This window comes from Eleutherodactylus coqui, chromosome 2, assembly GCF_035609145.1.
Source record: "Eleutherodactylus coqui strain aEleCoq1 chromosome 2, aEleCoq1.hap1, whole genome shotgun sequence".
Classification (NCBI taxonomy): Eukaryota; Metazoa; Chordata; class Amphibia; order Anura; family Eleutherodactylidae; genus Eleutherodactylus; species Eleutherodactylus coqui.
Window position 1 is genome coordinate 210,200,659 of NC_089838.1, and position 21,712 is coordinate 210,222,370.

A 21,712-nucleotide genomic window follows, 5' to 3' on the forward strand; every position below is an offset into this window, starting at 1 on the left:
CTGCTCATGGGCGTCGGGCTGCGCTTTCCATAGTTAAGTCTATGGGAAGCGTTCACTGCGTTACCCGCGGCTGGATTATCGCCATCGGTAACGCAGTGACATATCGCCCGTGGACAGGAGGCCTTAATGTGCAAATGTACTGAAAAATTAAACAAAAAAAATACACCCTAAAACTCAAAGCATCAAAGTAACAATTGATGGGAAAAAAAATGCAAATCAAATCCGCCCGTGGAAATTGGGCCTTAGGCTGCATTCACACGGGTGAGAAACAGTTGCACCCAAGATTCTCAGGTACAACTCACATTAGGCAGGACACAGACACACCGTCCATGTGCTTTCCAATGTCTGGGATATCACATATTACATGGTCTTATTTTTTTATGACACTTTCACAAGAATGCAGCGACTTTTAACCTCGGACCATCGGTCAATGTGAAAATCGCTTTAATGGGTTATTTTCCTGTGCAAATTCTGGCCAAATCGGAATCAGACAACTCGCGTGGGAATATCGCCCGTGTAAATAAGCCCTTGGACTAACACCTTTCACTAGTAAGCTAATGGTTGTGATAAATAACGGACTTCCATTAAGAATACTACAAATGTATTTTTATTTCTTCCAGTTTTCTGCCTATACGCAGGATAATATCCTGGATAGTTGTGCTGGAAACACCCGCATCTTATGGGGGGTACAGATGCTTTATCATCCACCAAGTGCATTTCTTTCTTGGTTTCTGCATGAGGCCGTGATGTAGCCAGTTTGTTCCTTTGTGATCCAACAGGCCTTTCCATTTAGGGTTATAAGGGAGATTTCACAAGGCATTCTGAGCTGTTAGACAGCTATAGTCTCTGCCACGAGGCCTCGTGTTCCAATGCTGCATCCACATAATACACCGGACTCATGTATTCCCTTGTAACGCAGCTTGAGCCTTGCGGGCCTGCTGCTTTGCTTTCAGCCGTTGTGGCTTGGTTTTCCTTTTCTTCTTTTTATTACCAACATTAGAAGCTGGCAAACCATTGTTCTTTTGTTGGCACGGAGCTTTTCTTGGTTGATTCAGCTGTGGCTAAGAGCATGAGAAACAATACAGAATGTAAAATGATGGATGATCCCGATTACACACATTAAACAAAAAAGCACTAAAAAGATCAGCTAGAAATATTTTTTACTTTCTCTGCCATTTCCATCTTGCCCTTTCATGCGTCTAATAGACACCGATTGACAACTATTAAGCAATGTTCACATGAGATGGGCACGCTGCAGATCTTCTGTAACGGATCTACGGCCATAAAATCTGCAACGCACTACAGTAGCCACAACATGGATGAGATTATAAAATCTGTAGAGAGAGATGTGAATTTTAAATCTGCAGCAAATCCATTGAGGTTGTCAATTTTCAATGCAGAATGGGCGGACTACTTAGCAGCGCAGCTCAATGCACTGAGCAGCGGATTCTAGCGGGGAAGGTAAGGATAACACTTACACCCCCGGACTTAGTGGGTCACCAACTTTTAGCCCATGAGCTTAGATTATAGGGCTAAAATAAGGTGACAGACTCCTTTAAAACCTGATTCACTTGGGGGAAAAACCAAAAGCAGACTTTGTGCTTTAGGCTGCTTCCACAGCGGTGACAGCGATATCGCTGCTCTGTACACACGACTTTGTAGCGAGAAAGTTAATAGGACTTTCTAATGTTAAAAAAATTGCATCGCATGAAAATCACAAGTTCGTGCTATGTGATAAACAAGGAGGCTCCATAGGGAAACACCGGCTACAAAAAATTTAAAAGAAATTGTAAACCGTGGCAGTATAGAGCAAAATGTAGAAGGCTACAAAACATCACTCGTGTGGAAGAACTTATAGGAAAGCATGGGCTCTACATACATGCGATTTGTTGCACTTCCACATTGCGACAAAATCGCCCATGTGGAAGCGGCCTTAAAGTGACACTCGGGACATGGACAAACAAAGATAGCTGCACTACTTGATGCACACTGTGAAGAGCTGCATAAATGATGGACAATGAGCTGTGTAAATAGCGGACGTTCAATACTGAATAGCTGCTATGTTATGTCAATGGAGAGGGGTGGGGGAGGGGGGGCGAGGAGAGAAATCACCATCAGCCGCCCCGCTGTGACCCAACGATACTTGCTCCTGTGTAGCAGCACGAGAGCGAGTATGTGCAGTGACGAGTGTCGGGCATCATTTGCCCGACACTCATCTCGTGTAAATGGGCCTTCAGACTAATGATGCACAGTAATGTACAGTGTGCATCAGGTGGTGCTGCCATCTGTATTTCCAGGCCCGGAAGGGCACTTTTAACTTTTCCTGGCCAGCATATATTTCCCACAGGAGTTAAAATGATGAAAACGGTCCTGGCTAGCAAAGGTGCAAAATGTCCAAAACCTCCCGGAAATCAAAAGGATTAAACTCAACACCAAGCACATATAAAAATGGGGATACTTGTATGGATAAAGGCATGTGTATCAGCTCCTTCTGCATGATATTAAGGGGTTTTCCCCAAAATTGACTTATCTATCCACAAGCTAAGCAATAAAAGGCTGATTGGTGGGGGTCTCAGCTGAGACCCCCGCGATCCTGAGAACATGGGTCCTATGTCGCATCTCCTCCTTACTGAGGGCCCACTACACTCCCCTCCCCTAGTGATGTGGAGACTGAATGGAACGGTGGCCGAGCATACACAGGCCCACTCCATTCATTTCAATGGGGCTGATGGAAATAGCCGAGTGCAAGTGCACTGGAGCAGCACTGCGCATGCTCAACTGCTGTTTCATTCAATCGCTTCGTCACTGTAGTGGGCGCAGTGGAGAGGAGAGAAGCCACAGGACCCCCGTTATCAAGAATGGTGAGACCCCCACCAATCAGACTTTTATCACCTATCCTATTTTCTGCATACTGCACTCGCAAGTTTTTTTGTGTGCAAAAACGTCCGTGTGAATCTGGCCTTATACTGGAGAAAGAATAGGAGAAATTCTACACCCCATGGTCAACAATGGAAGATGGCCTTATTTAAAAGAGTTTTTCAGGCAAATAATATTGACGACCTATCATCAGGATAGGTCATCAATAGTTTATTGCCAGTGGACCCTCTGCTTGGGGTCCCTAGTGAACAGCTAATTACCCTGCCCGCTGTCAATGCAGCGGAACCATATGTCATCATCAGGGTTGAAGGTGGAAAACGTCAGAGGGCTTCATTTCCTCTAAACCAATGGGAGCTGAAGCCTTCTATTATACTTTTGGCTCCAATACCAGGGTTGCAGGCGGAAGTGTAAGAGGCAGTTTCGCTTCATTTGATTTCAATGGGAATGAAGCTGCCAGTCTGACTTCCTAATCCAACCCGGATAACAGGCCCTGCTGCACTGACAGCGGGCCGGGAAATCAGCCGATCGCCGGGGATTTCGAGTGGCAGGTCATTCAGAAATCAATAATTGATAAACCTATCCTTAAGATAGGTAATTAATAGTATTTGCCTGGAAAACATCTTTAGGCTGGGGTCACACGGGGCGGATTCTCGCCGGAAATCTCGCAATTTGGCAGCAGCAAAACCCGCGAGATTTCCACCGGGAGAAGCGCCACGGAAAGACCCGCGGCGGCTTTGAAGCGGCCCGGCCACTCGCTCTTCCAGTGCGGTCGACTCTCCCATAGAGGAGAGCGCGGCCGCAGCAGAAAGAAAAAAGAATGGACATGCTGTGGTAGGCAAAGCCACGGCTGCGGTTTCGGCCAGATTAACCGCAGCGGATTGGCCGTCCCATGTGGACGAGATTTCTGAGAAATCTCGTCCACATGGCTGGCTAACCCCGAGATTAGCGGCCGCAGGCGGATTTGCTGCGCGGAAATTCCCGATGGAATTTCCGCGGCAAATCCGCCCTGTGTGAACCCCCCCCCCCCTTAAACAGTCTTTCTCTCATGCCAGGCATTACCTTAAAGCTGATGATTGACAACTGCAGATTGTCAAACCTGTCTGATACCTACTCCACAAGACAGCAAAACAAGATCATTAGGTCCACAGCCACCTACTGTGCATGGCTGTACTTCATACTACAGTCATTCTAATGTGCATATTATACACCACATTAACCCATCTAGTTAGCATGAGTAGTTATTTAGTCCCACAGATTAATCTCTATGTGCTACATTTTAGTGCAATTAAAAGATTAAGTGACCACAGACAGCGGATGCTCTCATTACTTTCCTGACAGTGACATGCTGAGGTCTTCGGTGAGGTCTATGTTACTTACCTGTGAAGAAATCTAATCCCATTATACACAAACACATGAGGCTGTGCCTCTACTAACCCAGGTGTGTCACAGAAAGAAAGACTTCTTTATTCTGCAGAACCAGAGATAGGCTGAAACTTGCAGCATTTGCATTTTGTGCCCCACCTGAAAAAATATACATTCCCCTTTTGATATAGATAAGAGAGGAGAGGGCTATGAGGAGGCGGGAGGGGGGGGGGGGGGGGAGGAATTGCAAAAGACTGGAATGACTCAATCTTAACTCCTGCTACTTAGAAAATTAATTAAGAGGGCAAAGAACATATAAAAAAGAAAAACATGTAAAAAGATTTCCTGTCTTAAAAGGGTATTCCTAACTCAGCAAGTTATTCTGTAACCACAGGATAGGGGATACCTTGCTGATCAGTTGGGGCCCCACCAATCCCACGAATGATTTTCCGACGCATCTCAAAATGTGAGTAGCAGTGAACATGCATTTGCACCTCTGTTCCATTCCCATCTATAGAACTGCCAGAGATAGCCAAGTCCCAGCTCCATTTTTAAACATATATACCTGCCCCCCATACCGCAGCTCCTTGCACAGAGGACATTCAGGAGTTGCTTGATAAAGGAGCGTTACCAGCTCCGAAATGCATTGCATGCTACATCCTTGGACTCCTCTCCTTTCTTTGTCGCTTGTACTCCGTTTGAAACATTAAAAGTTTTTTGTTTTATTAAGACAAGGACTCTTCTTTTACCTGAGTACGGCCTTTTAGGGAGGGGTCTCCATGAGCACCAGATCCTCTTTTCGTAAGATTTGTTTTGGGTTACAGGGGGCATACGGCAACTATTTTTATTTTATACTGTAATTTTTTAAAACTTATTTTTGTAACTTTTTTTTTCTTTTACCATCTATGACCCACATGATGCATATAAGACCTCTGGGGGTCATTTACATGGTCTTTTTAAATTTTTTCCCCTTATTTCACACTTTTCTACTGTAGATAAAGCATCTATAAGAGCCCCAGTTACAGGGAAAAACATAGTCAATAGTCACTGGCAGAGCTGATCAGGGTCTGCTAGGAACAGGGATTCCCAGCGGTCACGTGATTCCTGGGTCACATGGTGGAAGAAACACTTCCACTTTCTCTCTTTAGTACGTTGGGCATGTTGAGCGCTATGTATCCGGGAAGGGAGAAGCAGTTAAAAGCTGCTTCTCCCTTCCCCTCTGGGTCTTCATCTGTGTCTGACAGCTGGGGACCCGACCTGCTCCTGCTCGATTGCAGGAGCAGAGGCTTTAATCCTGCGCCGTATTTTTACTATCGGCGGGGATTACAGCCCAGGACCAAGCACGGTATATTTACCGCGTTTGGTCTTTAAGGGGTTAAAAATAGAAGGATGTTTGAAAAAAATCATGCCTACATAAAGCAGACATATGGTAAATATAATTCTGAGAAATGCAGTTTTTAAAATTTCCTTAATATTTTAGAACATATCAACCAAAATTTAGCACCAACATAAAGTACAATATGTAACAAAACAACAAAAAAAATTCTGTGAAAAGGATTCCAAAGTTACTACCACATAAAGGGACACAGCAGAAATGAAAAAAAAACAAAAAAACACGAACTGTGTCTACAAGGCCAAAACGGTCTTTGACTCCAAGGGGTTAAACTGATAAAATATATAAACAGTTCTTTTGTAGGACAACTCCCTCCCTGCTGTGTCTGGAATAAGTGACAGAAGAGTATTAAGCCAAGTCCCGCCCCTTTAGTCATCTGCCATCTGAAAATGGAAGGAATCAGAAGTTCATGCTCTGAAAGATTTCTATGAGACTTTGTTTTTGGAACAAGCAGAAAACAGACAATGTGGGGAAGTAAGATTCCAGTGTTCTTTTAGAAGAACCACAAAAATTAAGATTTGCTCATAGACAGAACATTCATGACAAAAGATTATTATATAGCAAGGATTGTTGTGGTTTAGAGGCCATGCTGACACGGGACCGATTTGCCATGGATTTTCAAATCTGCGGCATTTCCAGTAGCAGCAAAATGGATTTGATTTTTGAAATCTCGTCCACACGCCGTGGAAAGAAATCTGCACAAAACCAGTTCGCAAATTGACATGCTGCATGTCAATCATAGTAGTGGAAATTCCGTGCGGATCCCACCTCTTCCAATGAGGGGGTGATTTCCGCACCAAAATTCATAATAAAATCCAAGTCAAAATCTCCATTATATGATGCACATTTTGATGCAAAATTTGCTGCAGAGTCTCTACAAATTCCGCTCTGTGTGGACATTGCCTAAGGGGTTTTCTGGGGCTTAAAATAGTTTTCCAGTTGCAGGCTGTTTCTTTCACCCGTCCTCCAATGCTACGCAGCGCTCGGCTACATCTGTCGTGCGGAATGGAGCACCTGCTGCATGTGGTCGATCAGCGGCTCCTTTCCCACCACACTACAGAACTGGGAGCCTGCATCTTGAACTGTAAAATAAGGGGAACACTGTCACCCATTCTCGGGAGTGGTGGGGGGTACCAGTGGTCAGACACACAACAATCTATCAATTTTTTTTACCCATCCAGTGGATGGGTGAAAATGTGAAAAAAACGACCTACAACCTGAATACCGCTTTGACTACTGATAACCTATCTTTAGGACAGTTCATCAATATTAGTTCAGCAGGCTAGGATGCTCTGGTGAGCACTGTGGCCTCTTCTTCGGCCCTGAGATGTCATGTTCATCAAGGCCTTTGTGCAGCTCAGTCCCATTCAAGTGAGTTTGATTGAGCTGCAATACCAAACACAGACACTACAAAATATATGGTGCTATACAATAAAGAGGCTGCAATCCGAGGCCCCTGCAAACAGCTGATCAGCAAGAGTGTTAGGAGTTGGATCCTCACTGATCTGAGATTGATGACCTGTCATCAATTCTTAAAGTGTATCCACACTTTCAGGTGTCTTTTCAGGATAAGCTGTCATATGTGTACATGAGTAGCAGCAGGATTTCTGTCCATTATATGACTTATATCCTGCATTTTTGACCAGGATTTGTTTTTGCCCCTGCAGGCTCTCTTAATTTCTCAGTTGCCCTTGAGCTGATGGATATAAGCTTACCGCTATGATGGCTCCATACATTGCGCATATGGGGGAACATGATATCTTCTTCTCTATCTCACAAGTATCATTATGAAGGACATTATATAGCAGTACTGAGCAGTGTAGAGGTGATTTCAATAGCTATGAGACAGTACATTACTCTGTGTTAGCTGCAGTAGCATGTCTGTGTGAGTGTCTCTGCCCATCAACTTCCAGCACCTCCCTCCTTCTCAGATTTCTTTGAATAACACGAGACAGCAGCAGCAAGCAAATAACCCCCTCCCACACATAAGCTACATTTCCTGCAATCAGTCTTGGTGTCTCTGTTATTCGAGGCGGACTTTACATGATAACAGGCTGTGGACAGCAAATGAGGAGGAAGTGACATCATTTTAAGTAAGGTGATTTGCTAATCATCACCTTCACTATCATAAAAGGACAAGTTTCTTAAAAGTGCAGTGCTTATTTAAGTTGGGGACATTTTTGGTCAAAAGTTATGCTTGTAGTGATAGTGACCAGCAGCCACAGACACACCGGTTGCTGTTTCATCTACTCATTATTACGAAGAAGCAATTTGTAACAGACTTCTTAGTGAGGCCATAAATTCTAAAATTATAGAATTATAGATGTAGAACCCATCTGAATAAAATTACATGCATGAAGCTAGTCACACTTTCTAAAAGTTTTCTTCTTCCCAAGACTTGGCTATGTGTATGCACCTTTAACCCCTTACGGCTCCAGGATGAACACTTACATCATGGGCATTTCACTCCACGTAGAATTTCTTTTAACCCTTTCCAATCCAATTTCTATCCTGGTTTTCCTAGGGGGCTTACTCTTTTTCTGCTGTTATACAACAGCGCTATATGCTAGCTAAAGCCAGTACTGCATGAGGTGACACGTTAGATAGGCTCAGACAGCAAAAAGGCTGGCAGTATACAGTAAAAGAACCCTGAAGGATGTCTTCCAGCATCAGAGCTGTACAGCCATACATCATAATGTCTTCAGAGGTCAGACAGTGGATTGGAAAGGGTTAAGGTTGTGCAGTACATTATATAACTACCATTGAAAAATACAACTTGTCCAGCAAAAAACAAGCCCTCAGACAGCTACGTTGCCAGGTTGGAGTTCCAGGAGGTCGGCATGAGGTGGCCGATTTCCCCCTCATGGAGTGACAATGCGTAAGATGGGGGGGCAGCAAAAAAGCACCTCTGGCAGAGACATGACTAGGTCCCCCCTGGAGGCAGTTGCTGGGCTGCCTTGGACAAGGATATTGGAGGGATGGCAAAGTACAACTGGGTGATGGCCGCTAGAGTAGCCGAATTGGGCTCCAAGAGGTCGGTCTGGGCGAGTTGCAGGTCCCCCTGAGTGTCCCTCAGAGTATCCCCCAGTCTTTGGTTTTAACTGGGTGATGGCAGCGAGAGAGGCCGGCTAGTGATCCAGTAGGTCGGCCTGGGCGAGTGGCAGGTTCCCTTGAGTGTATCTTAGAGAGGGTCCCTTAGACTGTCCCCTGGATATAAGCTTTGCACAATTACTACTTTGCGGTGCAAGAGTTGCTGCAGTGGTGTTAAATAATGCAACAGTTGGTCGTCTCACCTACTGCACTGTGTAGCATAAGACTACCTAAAATTGTTTTATACACCCCGAGATACAAATAAAAAGAATTACAGGCCAGAAGCTCAGCTGCAAGTTATGTTCATATGGTTGAATGTCAGTAAATAAACACTACTATCATTTGAATTTAACCCCTTAAGGACATGGCCTATTTTGGCCATAAGCTTCAACGATGTTCAGCTCCACTTTTCAGAAGCTGGAACACTTATTTTTCTGTTGACATGGCAGGCTCGTATGACGGCTTGTTTTTTTTGCATGGTGAAGTGTAGTTTTTACTGTTACCATTTTTTGGGTACATCTAATGTATTGATTAACTTTCATTGGAGGACAGGGATTAAACTTTCTGACATTGTACAGGTTGTTATAGAGACGATGATAGCAAATACATGTTGTTGTTTTTTTAAATGTTTTAAATGCAATGCATTATCACTTACAATAGCACTCACAGGCCATGGCAGTCCCGGATGCCATGTCTGGTGGCAGTTGCCATGGCAACCCATGGCGGAGTGCCGATGATGTCATTGAGGGAGCATGCTCCTTCTGTGAACTCTTTACATACCCTATTCTACATTGATTGCAGCTTGTAAGGGGTTAACAGCGGGGCTCAGTGTTCGCACTGTTGCGAGTCACTGCAGGATAGCATGGACTCACTTCTGAGTCCATGCCATCCACAGGACGTATGTTTATGCCCTATTGCGTTAAGTCTCGTGCGCCCAGAACGTAAACTTACGTCCTGTGGCGTTGAAGAGTTAAAAACATAACTTGTTGATGGGTCGGTGAAACCGGTTAGACGACAGCTTTGCAAAGTATTAAGGAAACTAATGTTAATGCCATAGCCCGAGGGACCGATGTGAGTGATGACAATCTGTACACTGCTGTGGAATATGCTCAAGCTATATAACTAAGATAATGAAAACGCACGGGTGAAATCCAACGTGGATCTGCCACAAATAGAAATGTAAGGCGGATCCTTGGATTTCCATTACCAGCTGCCACGGACCTGCATACGGGTTAGCCCCATTCAATGGAGCCAATCCACATGGGAATCTGTGCCAAGAAGCGATATACCCCTTTTTTTCCAAACAGGAATTTTAATATAATCTAAATGACTGAGATGCAGAATCAGGGTGGATTCCATAGCACATCTGTAGCAAATTCCACCATGTGAGCATGGCCTAAACCCTAATATTAACCCCTTGAAGATCAGCCACTTTTCCTTTTTTCATCCCCAGGTTCCAAGGGCTGTAATATTTTTTCATCAACATAGCTATATGAGGGCTTGTTTTCTACGGGATGAGTTGTATATAATGTATTAAAAAATGTCAATAATTTCTAAGTGGAATGAAATGCAAAAAAGCGTAATAGTGCCTTCTTGGGGGGTGGGAGGTGGGGGAGTTGTCCTGCTTTGATGGCGTTCATGGTGTAATAAAAATGATACGTTAACTTTATTCTGTGGGTCAGTATGATTATGGAGATATCAGGTTTATGCAGTTTTTATGTTTTACTACATTAAAAAAAAAAAATCTAAAAAAACGTAAAAAATACCTTCTCTCCACATTTTAATACCCTTATTTTTCCTTCGATGGAGCTCTACTTCTACCAACAGCGTATTAAGCCCGGCTGCGGGTAAGCTGGAAACCATGGCAAGCCTGGGAGCCTTCACAAGGCCTAAGGCTACCAAGACAATCCATTGGCACCTTGCAGCTGCTTAGATGCTGCAGTCAGTATTGACGCAGGATTTAAGGAAGTAAACAGTGTCAAGTGGAGCTAGGTTTGACCATGGCCATTGCTGGTGGCTGTCAGCTGGGCCAGCTTCATACATCCCTTTGCAACCCATGATGTATATAATCAGTCATAGGTTATTAAGGCAACAAAAGCCCCTGTCTAATATTATGCACAGTAGCACACTTTGTAGATGAAAGTGTATATTCTCCTTGCTCACCTTCCATTCCATATCGCGGTATGCACAGTGGAACTAGTTTGTGGCAGACATGCAGTGGGATCCAGAGGCACCTGAGGACAGGTACAGAGCCAAGGAGTGTTACTGAATGGAGGTGTATATGACTATATATGGAATTGGGTGTGTGTATATTCACAGAAGATCATTAATGACACTGTATTAAGAATTGTGTCTTTATTGGTACATCAGGTACATAAGCGTCTGACAGCCTTCCCAGCGACTATTACACAGGAGTGATAGTGTGTCAGATAATGGAGGTGGAGCGGCCTGGGATCTCTTCCATCCTGCCCGCCTCTATTTACAATAAACTGGAGTCGTCCAAAGATTGAGCAACTCCTGTTTACACTGACGGAGGAGCTGCTCGGCAGTTGTTCCATTTCAATAAGCTGAAACAGAATAACTAGCGATTACTGTGGATTTCTCACTTAGTGCCCTGTAGGGGGCGTGTGTACACGAGTGGACAGCCACTCGTAATCACTTGTTTGAGCAATTACTTGGGCAACTCTCGGCCAGTGTTAAAGGTACCTTTACAGCATGTGTCTACATGAGAGAGGAGTTGAGTTCATAAGGACCTAGTAGCCCTGCCCATCCACCCTGATCAGCAGTTTTCTCAGAATGCAATATAATAGCCAGAAGACCGTCAGTCGGGCGGATGGGCGTGGCTAGAAGACTATCAATGGGGACGGAGGGGCGGAGCTAGCAGCACCTCATGAATAATCTGCACTCATCTCCTGCTGGGAGCTGCAAAGCATGCACAAACAAGCTGTACGTTCTCTCAGGGCCGCTGATTTGCAGCATTTTTTTGTAGCAAATTTCACCCTTCGAATTGAATTTTATTTGAAGGGGTGAAATCTGCTGCAGATCTCCACCAAAATCCACAGCAAATCAGTGACACCCTGAGACCAGTGCACATCACCCCATAGGTGACAAACCGCCAAAATTATCATGTCTGTCACTAATATATGCTGCAGCCAGCGAGGACAGCATAAAGTACATGACAAGTTCCGTTGTCTATGTTGGTTTTGGAATCCACACCAATATTGGATATAAAGACCAAGTAATCCTCACATGCTCCCATTATTATCAGTGCTCTGTTTTCGTGTATGGCTGTCATGATATCTGTGATTCACCCCAAACGACCCTGTTTTTTGCTCTAGTCATCCGAGCGCTCGGATTATTCTGCTCTTTGTTCCTAGCACAGCTCACAAGACATCCTGAACCTTCACTCCTTCTGCGTTGCAGCAATGTGACAAGGATTTCTATGACTACTTCCAACCCGAGCTCTGATCTTTATATACACAACACGCACATGTCTACTATTTATATAGATCTCTACTGTTTGAACTAGACGAATCCTAATGCTGTAATTGTTTTGTCTCATTGGATTTCATTATTCCCTGACACATAATTGGATACCCGCTGTCCTGGTTTTTCCCATATTAATGTGAGGCAGTTTGTCTCTATTGTGTTTACCTGAAGGAGGAACTGGTCTAGTTCTGAAACACATTGTTATTATAACATTTCGCTAATAATGTGTTACTTAAACTAAAATTGGTGTTTGGCTTATGTCAATCTCCACTGGATGAGCAGTAAAGGTCTTTTTTCCCCCTTGATCGCTGATAAGGACAACCATGCCCATCTTAGGCCCAATGTCCACAGGCGGATTTGATTTGGGGGCACCCATGCGGGAGATCCGCAAATCAAGCTGCCCATAGGGATGCATTAGCGTCTGCAAGAAAGCTAAAAGCATGCGGATGCGATTTTTTTTCCTCGGCGTGTGGATCGCACATGCGGGAAGAAACCGCAGCATGCTCCATTTTCCTGTGGATCCCGCAGGGACAGCTTCCACTGAAGTCAATTGAAGCCGTCCGATCCGCGGACAGCCCCCAGCTGTCAATATGAACGTGCTGTGGATCCGCAGGAAAGCAGGAGATTCAAAAAAGAAAAAAAGGCACTGTGCATGCACCGGGACCGTCACCTGGCATGCCAGGACACTAAAGAAAAAAGATCCGTCCGCAACAGAGGAGGCCCGCGCTGGATCCGGAGAGGTAACAAACTGTCTTTTCCTCTCCATGTTTGCGAGCACACGCTGATACCGCTGCAGGATTCAGCAGTGGAATCTGTGCGTGCAAGTGGACATTGGGCCTTATACAAAAGGTGGAGCTAGCATGGCGCCGGTTCAAGAGTGGAGCCTGCGTCACCCACAGCAGAAGCCAGTTGTAAATTTGTTGGACCGTTCTTGGCCATGTCTTGCCTGCCGAACCCTACCCAACTTTTCTTGTGACTTTTCAACAGTGGTGAGTGCAGAGAAAAGTCACAGATATAGCATATGGCAACATTTATAACTTTAATCTGCTACAAGTCAAACAATGAATTCCAGCTATTAAATGTAGTTTACAAACAAGTTACCCTACAGAGTAGTAAAAGTAACGAGCTATACTACACTGCTCTATAGGAGCATGGTTTCCTCTTTTTTTCTGCAACTCAGCAACTTCTGAGGGGATCCTCCCAGAATAAAGGTCATGTCCAGACTGCAGAGACAGGGGAATTCAATTCCTAAACATTGTCTATAAGTTTGTAGAACACAGAGAGAGCTTTATACTCTGCTTGTTAAACTCGTATTACATTGCTGAAGACAAAGCTCAGTGTTACAACATATTTTCCTTCTGGCAAAGCAGAGTAAAGGGATCCAGTGCACATTTCGTGGTGCATTACTGTAAGTGCCTGGAAACTGGCAGAGTTTAGCAGTTCTCTTGACTGCAACAATTATCCCAGGCTGCCCTGGTGCATGATCCAAGAATGACATCAAACCAGAATCTCTGCAAATATTCAACTCCCTCCTCTGACACGGGAGAGGTCTTCTGACTTTTTCCAGCAGCGTTAAAAACCAATCCCTACACACCCGTCTTCCTCATCACTCTCAAAGCACTAGCAATGCTTTCAGGGTTAATTTACGTGTCCTCTTTATCACGATTTTCGTAATTCAAACAAAGCCTCAAAGGCTATGGAAAATCAAGGAGACGACATGAGGCGTTAATCATGGTTCTATAACTATAACCAGATGTCACAACAGAATTACTGCAAAGCAAGGAAAAGAAGGATTTGGGGCTGACAAAAATGTGATAGGACGAACATTTAGTGTTCAGAGGCCAAACATCAAGCTCTAACATTTAGGAAACATTTAGGGAACATTTTTGGAAAAATGCGATTGCAGTTTTAAAAGTTTTTTAACTAAAGCCAGAGGTGGATGTAGCGGGAAGCAGAATAAGTCCTCAGCTTATATTTCCCATTCCTTTCAGATCCACTTCTGGCTTTGGGTCAAAAAACTGCCACAACACTTGGGACAGGATGGCAGCTCTCACTTTAGGTCTATGCCCACTCAGTTGGAATCTTTCTTCCCTCAACTCTCTTGCCCTGACCATGCTCTTGCTGGTATAGAACCTCTTGTTGAAAGGAATTACCCTTGGAAGGCCTTCACATACTAAGTCTGGGGAAAGAGAGCTTGCAGTCTATTGCTGATGTGGGCCTGAACAGGCTTTCCTTCTCTCCCACAAAATATTTTTAACATGCAGCGCTCAGGATAAGATCTACAATTTGCTCATACAGTGGTATAGATGTGCGCTAGCTGCACTACCAAAAAAAAAAAAAAGTTATGCTCACCAATGCTGGCGTTTCTAGGTCCCTGGCACTGCTTTCCGGGGCTCCAGGCACTTGTCAGAGAATCTTTTGCTAGTGACGGGGTTTGAAGACCCCGCCTCCAGCAAGAGCTTGCTCTGACTGGCTAATCCAGCACCAATCACAGCCAGCGCTGGAAACACCAAATCACAGTTATTCAATGTATGAATGGCTTGTCGGTCAGCCAATCAGAGCAATCTATTGCTGGAGGCGTGGTCTTGAAACTCCATTACCAGCAAAAGATGCTCTGCAGGGACAGGTGCCTGGAAGCCTGCAGGGATGGTGCAGTGCCTGCTAGGTGAGTTTTTTTTTCAGTTTCCTTGGCTGCGTTATCAGCTGAAAATGCAGCCAAAATGCTGGCATAACGTATGCCAGCGCTGCGGAAATCGCAGTAAATGCCTGTGTGAGTGTGGCCTTATTTAGACATTTCCTAGCCGCAGCTCATGTGGTCATTCCAAGACACTACAGGAAACCTCAAAGCCAGTAGTGGAATGGGTTCAGGAATTTAGTTTTATCACAAGAATGGAGGAGTTGGTGGCTGGATTCTTATAAACACAGTAGGTTTTTTCTCCACTGGAAACCTTAGATTGATCTTTAAGAAACCTCTGAATTTCAGAGCCTGATTTCCTAGGAAGCAAGCCTCACCCTCCACTTTCCTCTGCCTCACCCTCCCCTTTTTTCACTCCATACTTCTCTCTCTCTTCCTTCTCTTTTTTCTATGAGTCAAGAGTCTGTATGCTTTACGTGACTACAATATGGGACCCAGCTCCTATTTTATATTCTTGTTCAGTTATTTTACCGCGATAGTTCTTAGACCAGCGTCACACAAATGGATTTGAATTGCGGATTCCGCGAACGCAATCCGCGGTAAGGCGCAGCCATTGAAAGGCGTGTATTTTCAAATTTTCGCTTACACTCATGAGTATGAATTGCGTACTCCGCGAGCGGAAGAAACATTGCAGCATGCACTATTTTAATGTGGATTCCGCGCAGATGGTCACCAGTTAGGTCAATGGATGCGAGTGTTCCGTTGCCCATACGTAATTAACATTGCTTATCAGCGGCGGAAACATTCGCAACTTCATAAGATAGAAAAGCCGGAATGCCAGCTGGGGGAAGGAGAGAGATCTTTCTTCCGCACAGACGATACACTGTGCATACACATACACCCGCATGGAAAAACCGCTCGCACCCATGATCTTCCACAACCATTCGCAATTACTTTCCGCGAATGATCACAAGTCTTCCACTGTGGAAATTCACATGCGGAATCCTAGCCCGGCCTAAGTTATGCTAGAAGATATCTGTACTTCTTGATTGTATTGTTTCGTACTGCTTTGAGGTGATTGTCCCCATACATACATGTCTTCTTTAAGTATATTTTTATATTATAATAAAAAAAAAAAAAAAAAAAAAGATTATGCATAAAAAAAACGCTACTTTTGTTTCCCCAAGAGCGAGCTATCCTAGTAAGACAACTGCTTTCTATATGGTCATATGCTCCATTAAGCCTAGTGGAGTAAGGCTGAATGTAAACGGCCAGGTCGGATTCTGCATCCAGGATCCTGTAGCGGAATCCGACCCGCTGCCCAGTCAGGCCCCCCTGGTTTCCTGTCCGAATCTGTGCTATGGATGTGCCGGCTGGCGCGCTGGGCAAATGCACGGTACAGATTGTGCCGTGGCTAGTCGATGATATTGACTTCAATGGAAGCCATCCGTACCTAAATAGCGCATGCTGTGATTTTCCATCCGCGAGCAGAAAATCACAATTGATTTCCGCTTATGAACATGGAAAAATAATTTTCAATAGCATGTTCCGAACAGAATCTGCTGCGGATTCTGCAATGCAAATACGCCCATGTGCATTAGGCCTTAGGGGGTCGCCATATCTGAACCGACAGTACCTCTAGAGAGCTGCTGCAGAGTATATATCACTCGGAGAGATCTTAGTGCCTGTGTATTACATATAGGTACTACCGGCCTGACATGCCAGTAAATATTAATCACGGTACAATCTTTGTAAAGTAACGGTGAAGAAATCCGAAAGCCATGAAACATTAACTTTCTTTACGGGTTGGCAGTTAGCTTGTGAAATCTCATCTATTTTCTTATTTTGTAGTTTTATAATTGGACTTGTTACAGTTTTTTACAAAATTTTACATTGCAGTAAAAACTAAATCTAAATTCATTATTTTTCTGCTTATAAACTATGTAGTCAGGCACAGCCAGCATTTCTGGAAACTACACCTCCTACACTGCGGACACGGTCTACCCCCAGTGTCAGGAATGTGCAGTCATCTACATACTGCGAGCTCTAGGCTCACAGCATTATACCACTTCAACACTTACTTTGTTTATTCCTGTGTCCTTCTCCGGTGCAGGTGGGAAAGTGCAGGGTGGACGGCCATGCTGAATGTGATATTTCAGTAACAGATTAGGATTTAAAGGCACCCAGGGAACAGACAGAGAGGATGGTATTTTAGGAGCATTACAGTGGGCATCATGCAGATTATAGGCTCCTTTTTGGGGATCCATTGAACTTTTATAAAGGTGAACTGAGGAGTCTCCAGACACATGGCTGAGGAGGTAGGATCCATCCTGAAGGCTGAATTGGAAAAAAAAATTAAGGGGAAAAAAAAAAGGAATTGGTGTAGAGCATTACAAGACCACAAAATATCAGGTTTATATTGTCTTCATTCACAATTGGCGTTTAGCTGTTTAATAACAGTGGATACAGGCTAAGTGGTAGATCCGGAGACCTTTAAATTTATAATCACCCTGGTATGGTCAATCTCAGTGAATAGGTGTGCTGGTATCATGCTGCCAGGCCCCAGCATTAGATCTAAGTATAAGCTTTTGGGTTTTCCTGCTGTTCTTGGTATGTTGCCTTGTATGTTATATATGCACACACACACAGACTGAATAATTTATATATGTATATGCCATTTGGTCGCACAAGCCATTCATCTATAGCAGTGTCTGCCTGACTTCTACAGGTGTTACCAAAACCTGGTTACATTAATGATAAACTTCCTGTATGAGTAAACAGTTAAACCAGGAGGCAGTCAACTACCTTATTTGCACGGATGTGTGTCTCATTCTGCCAAATACTCATTTCCTCTATACATCTTGCTGTGATGGCTTAAATTACATATGCACAAAGATGAAATCAATAAGAGTGCTCAGTGAGGCGGTAATGAAATTCCAGTTAATGTCCTCCTGCTTTGTAAGTGCTTGCATTCCTCCATGCTGACAGCATATAACAATGAGTAATATTTATAGAAAAGATATCTTGAGAAAGCATCTCTGTATTATAATAAATTGTGTGTATGTGTATATATATTGAGTGATTTAGCCTTTGATGTTTGATACTTACCCACCGGTCACCCACTTTAGGATATGTCGAAGAGAGTTGAGGCAGTTAGCTGGCCTGTACAGGAATAAAATGGCAAATCATTACTTAGGTCCAGTCCCATCAGTAGGACAACTAAGTTGGGAGTCATTAGACTTCTGTAAGAGGTTACCCACTTCCTGTCTTCCCACAAGACCTAACTGCAGTTCTGCCTCACGATACAGAGCTCTCAAGAGACTGATCACTGCCCAAGAACTTGTATGCTCCTTTTCAGTTGAGTAGATGAAAAAAGTTATCTTTTCTTCATCTTTGTTAATCTTCCCAATGTATTTGTGTAACATTTCAAGTTAACGTCGGCAGCAAAGAATACATATACACCCCCACATTTTTTTTATTTAAAGGGGTTCTCCAGGTTTAGAAAAAAGGGTCTGCACTGTTTATTATCCATATCAATCTACAGTCAAGTGAATGGGACTGAGCTGCAACACCACCAAAGAGCAACTCTGGAGCTGTTTTGGGGGAAAAAGGCCAACCCTTTATTTTCTAATTCCAGACAATCTCTTTCCTACTAAATACTTGCAGTGTAAGATGATACGTCATGACTTTTCACAAAATTATGTTGAAAATCACTTATGGCCTTTACTTTTAAGTATACAGCATTCATTTGTTTCCCTACAGGTTTCAGTAAGTGTAGTCCCAGTGTGAAGGGTTAATTCTAGATTTTCCCCTGTCTCAAATTAAATAAGAAAAATACATTTAATTTCTCTTCCAACTTACTTTATCTGTCTTCTTCTCACTATATGACCCTGAATCTTGTCTTATCAGTGCTTTCCCAATGCATCCTGTTCTCTGTACATGTTCTGAGAACCTTATATTAGGACATTTTTGCTTTGATACAGTTGTTACAGAGTGTTGATATATTGTTCTTGTAGGAGATGTCTTTGAAAGAAGCATTATTAATTATAAAATTCCAGATGTCTAGCAGCTTCGGACATGCGCAGTGATTAGATCTTACGCAAGCATTTTCTGTTTCTATAAAGTTCTGTACTTTGCAAATAAACTCACTTCTTCTTTGGCTAACCGCATACCGTGTGGTCATCCATTTAAGTCGTCAATGAGTACTCATATCTAAGACTAATTTGGACCCAGGCAACATTAGCATTTGGTCTCCCTTGAAAAGACCCCCGACAGTTACTTGGCGCCCAACGTGGGGTGGAATTTATTCTTTACCTGCAGCCGATATCTGACGACGCCAACTGCCAACACCACGGGACCAGGATCACGGGACCCCAGACTCCAAAAATCACCGGTGAAAGGTAGGCCCTTGTCTTGCCACTTTGATTCTGGGCTTCCCTGATTTTGGGCTCATCGTTGACAGAAGGTTAGTCGCTGCATGTATTTATAAGAATACTCCGCCATATTTTAACGTATGTGTTCATAAAACTGTAATAGACGGAAGAACTCATACCCTGTTGTTTTATGCCATGTTGCCTGAGGAAATTCTTTAAGTTTCGGTACTGATTGTTTGTATCACGTTGGCAATTATCTGTTTTTGTTGGCTTTGTTATAATATCACCAAAAGTTTCCTGAGAGGCAAGTGGGGGCTCCCCTTGCCCTCCGAAGCAATCGGTGTGATTGCTGCAAGACGCTGTAAAACTATTCCAGGACAAGGAAGACTGTTTGTCCTCCTATAAAGTACTGCGTGATATAGTGTCCTGTATACTTAGTGAAGAATAGTGAGCATATTAAGATAGGGGCAGGATGGTCTAAAACCTATTTTACCCCTATAGGAGTGAGGGAAGGGGAGGATATCGGTAGGTAAGCCTATACGATATCAGAGACGCCGGATTAGAAAATAGAACAGACAATATGAGAAACGTTCAAGGCAAGGAGTATGCCTATATGGGAACAGCTAGAGAAATAGCAAAGGTCAGACAAAGCAAGTTAGCCGTGGGGAAAGAATGTAGCGAATTGTTGAGAAAAGCAGGTGTTTTAGAATTCTGGGAGTCTTCAACTAGCAAGTTTGGGAAAGATTCAGAGATAGTCAAAGGTTGAATAAAAGTATGTTAGACAGATGGATTGAGGCAAGTGTAGATATGGCAGTTATCAGAGAAAGGGAATCCTTTATAGTTTGTGTTCCTTTGGGACATAAAGCAAATTCATGCAGAATCTGTGGATAATTATGTGACAAATAACCAATATTGTTTGTCTCGTATGTCTTGATGTCATGTAATCTAATCTTTGTTATATGTCTTAGTCTTCTTTGACCTTTTTTTTAAAATTTTTTTTATGTGTTTAACTATCCCCTGCCGTCTGTGTTTGATAGTCTGTGCAGAGAAATATACCTCTTATAATTACTAGGGGTTAATGTTGTTAGAGTCTGAATGTTCTGGCTGCTTTCCAAAAATCTGTTTCATAGAGAGGTAAAATTCAAAGCCATAGAATAAAGACAGACGTTGAATGAATTACGTGAATTATATGGTTTTAAAAATAGAAAATATATAGGGATTTTAAGGTATATTTTTGCTTTTTATGTAAATGTCAGTTCTGTGATTGGTTGGACGTGTGCATGGTTGCAAAATGTGTGTTCCCTTTTTTTTTGGAAAATATCAGTGATGAAGTGGTTGTTGTAGAATCTGGTATACTTCTCTAGTGTTACAAACAGTTAAAGTTTGACTGATTCCAGGGGGAGGTGGGAGTGGTTGAATGCATTTGTTTGCAAGATGAGGACAGTTGCATCATACGCGTTACGTCCTGTGTGAACTCTTACTAACATTTGAATGAGACTTGACCGCATGAACGGATGAGAGTTAATGACCCGTGCTCAGACTGTAATGAATGTAAAATGTGTGATGTAGGCGTTGTGTGCTGATAATTTGGAAGCCTGCCAACAAGCCACAATTATACTGTCTCTGAGAGAATGTTCTGTAGAAGAAACGCGCAAACGGCCATACCTGTACTTACACCTGCTGCCAAACTCCGCACCTTTCTGGGCCTTGTTTCATACTGCCGTCCATGGATCCACTCTGTTTCCTCTCTTATGCAACTACTCATTTCTCACCCTTTTACACTTTATCCTTTATTCTTTTCTGTACTGAATTTTCTGGCCATGTGACAACAGTATTGACACAAAGGCACGGAGGACAACCACGGCCACTTGGATACTACTCCATGAGGCTAGATCCAGTGGCTCGAGGAGCTCCCTCATGTGTTTGTGCGGTGGCAGCAGTACAGGCAATGGTTGACAAATCTTCGGAGTTGGTATTGAACTACCCCCTAGTTGTCCTCACCCCTCATGACATCCGGAGCATATACACGCAAGTGCAACCCAAGCACTTATTTCTGGCCCGTCAAATCCAGCCACAATGTGCTCTTGTCATTCTTTTCACTGTTGTTACTACCTTGAACCCGGCTATTCTTCTTCCGATTAAGTACCCTAGTTCAAAGGGGGGGAGGAGAAGACATAGGTGATCTAGGTGTTGCAGGCCAGCTATTTTTTTTTTTTTACAAAGTTCTGATCTATTTGAAATAGAATACCAGCCTGATTGTCTAGCGGTAATCGGTGCAAGGGGTTTCAGGAGTGCCAATTCAGCTGGCAGAAACTGAACCGCTTGAGGTAATGTTTAAAGGGCCACGATGCCTCACGCGCTTCCTTGTGCTGGAAGGTCCTGAAAGCATATTGGGAACTGATGTGATGGGACCCTTGGGATGTTGTATCAAACTTCACCCGTCCGGTGAGGCTCGTATACACCCCGGGTCTGAAAGTCACCCGACCCTCTGTC

At 43.6% G+C, this 21,712-nt stretch overlaps 1 protein-coding gene across 2 annotated transcripts in view; it reads right to left on the bottom strand.

Annotated features, from left to right (window-relative positions):
- Positions 1 to 584: 584 nt before the first annotated feature.
- The window catches only part of ICE2 (interactor of little elongation complex ELL subunit 2), a 111,707-nt gene continuing 90,579 nt past the window's right edge, over positions 585 to 21,712 (bottom strand). For both annotated transcript variants that reach the window (XM_066592395.1, XM_066592396.1), the window contains 3 exons: positions 17,955 to 18,008; positions 16,928 to 17,183; positions 585 to 1,061 (listed from right to left, as the gene is read on the bottom strand). In XM_066592395.1, the coding sequence (XP_066448492.1) occupies positions 897 to 1,061; positions 16,928 to 17,183; positions 17,955 to 18,008 (475 nt within the window). In that variant the 3' untranslated portion in view covers positions 585 to 896. The remainder of the gene's footprint in view (positions 1,062 to 16,927; positions 17,184 to 17,954; positions 18,009 to 21,712) is intronic.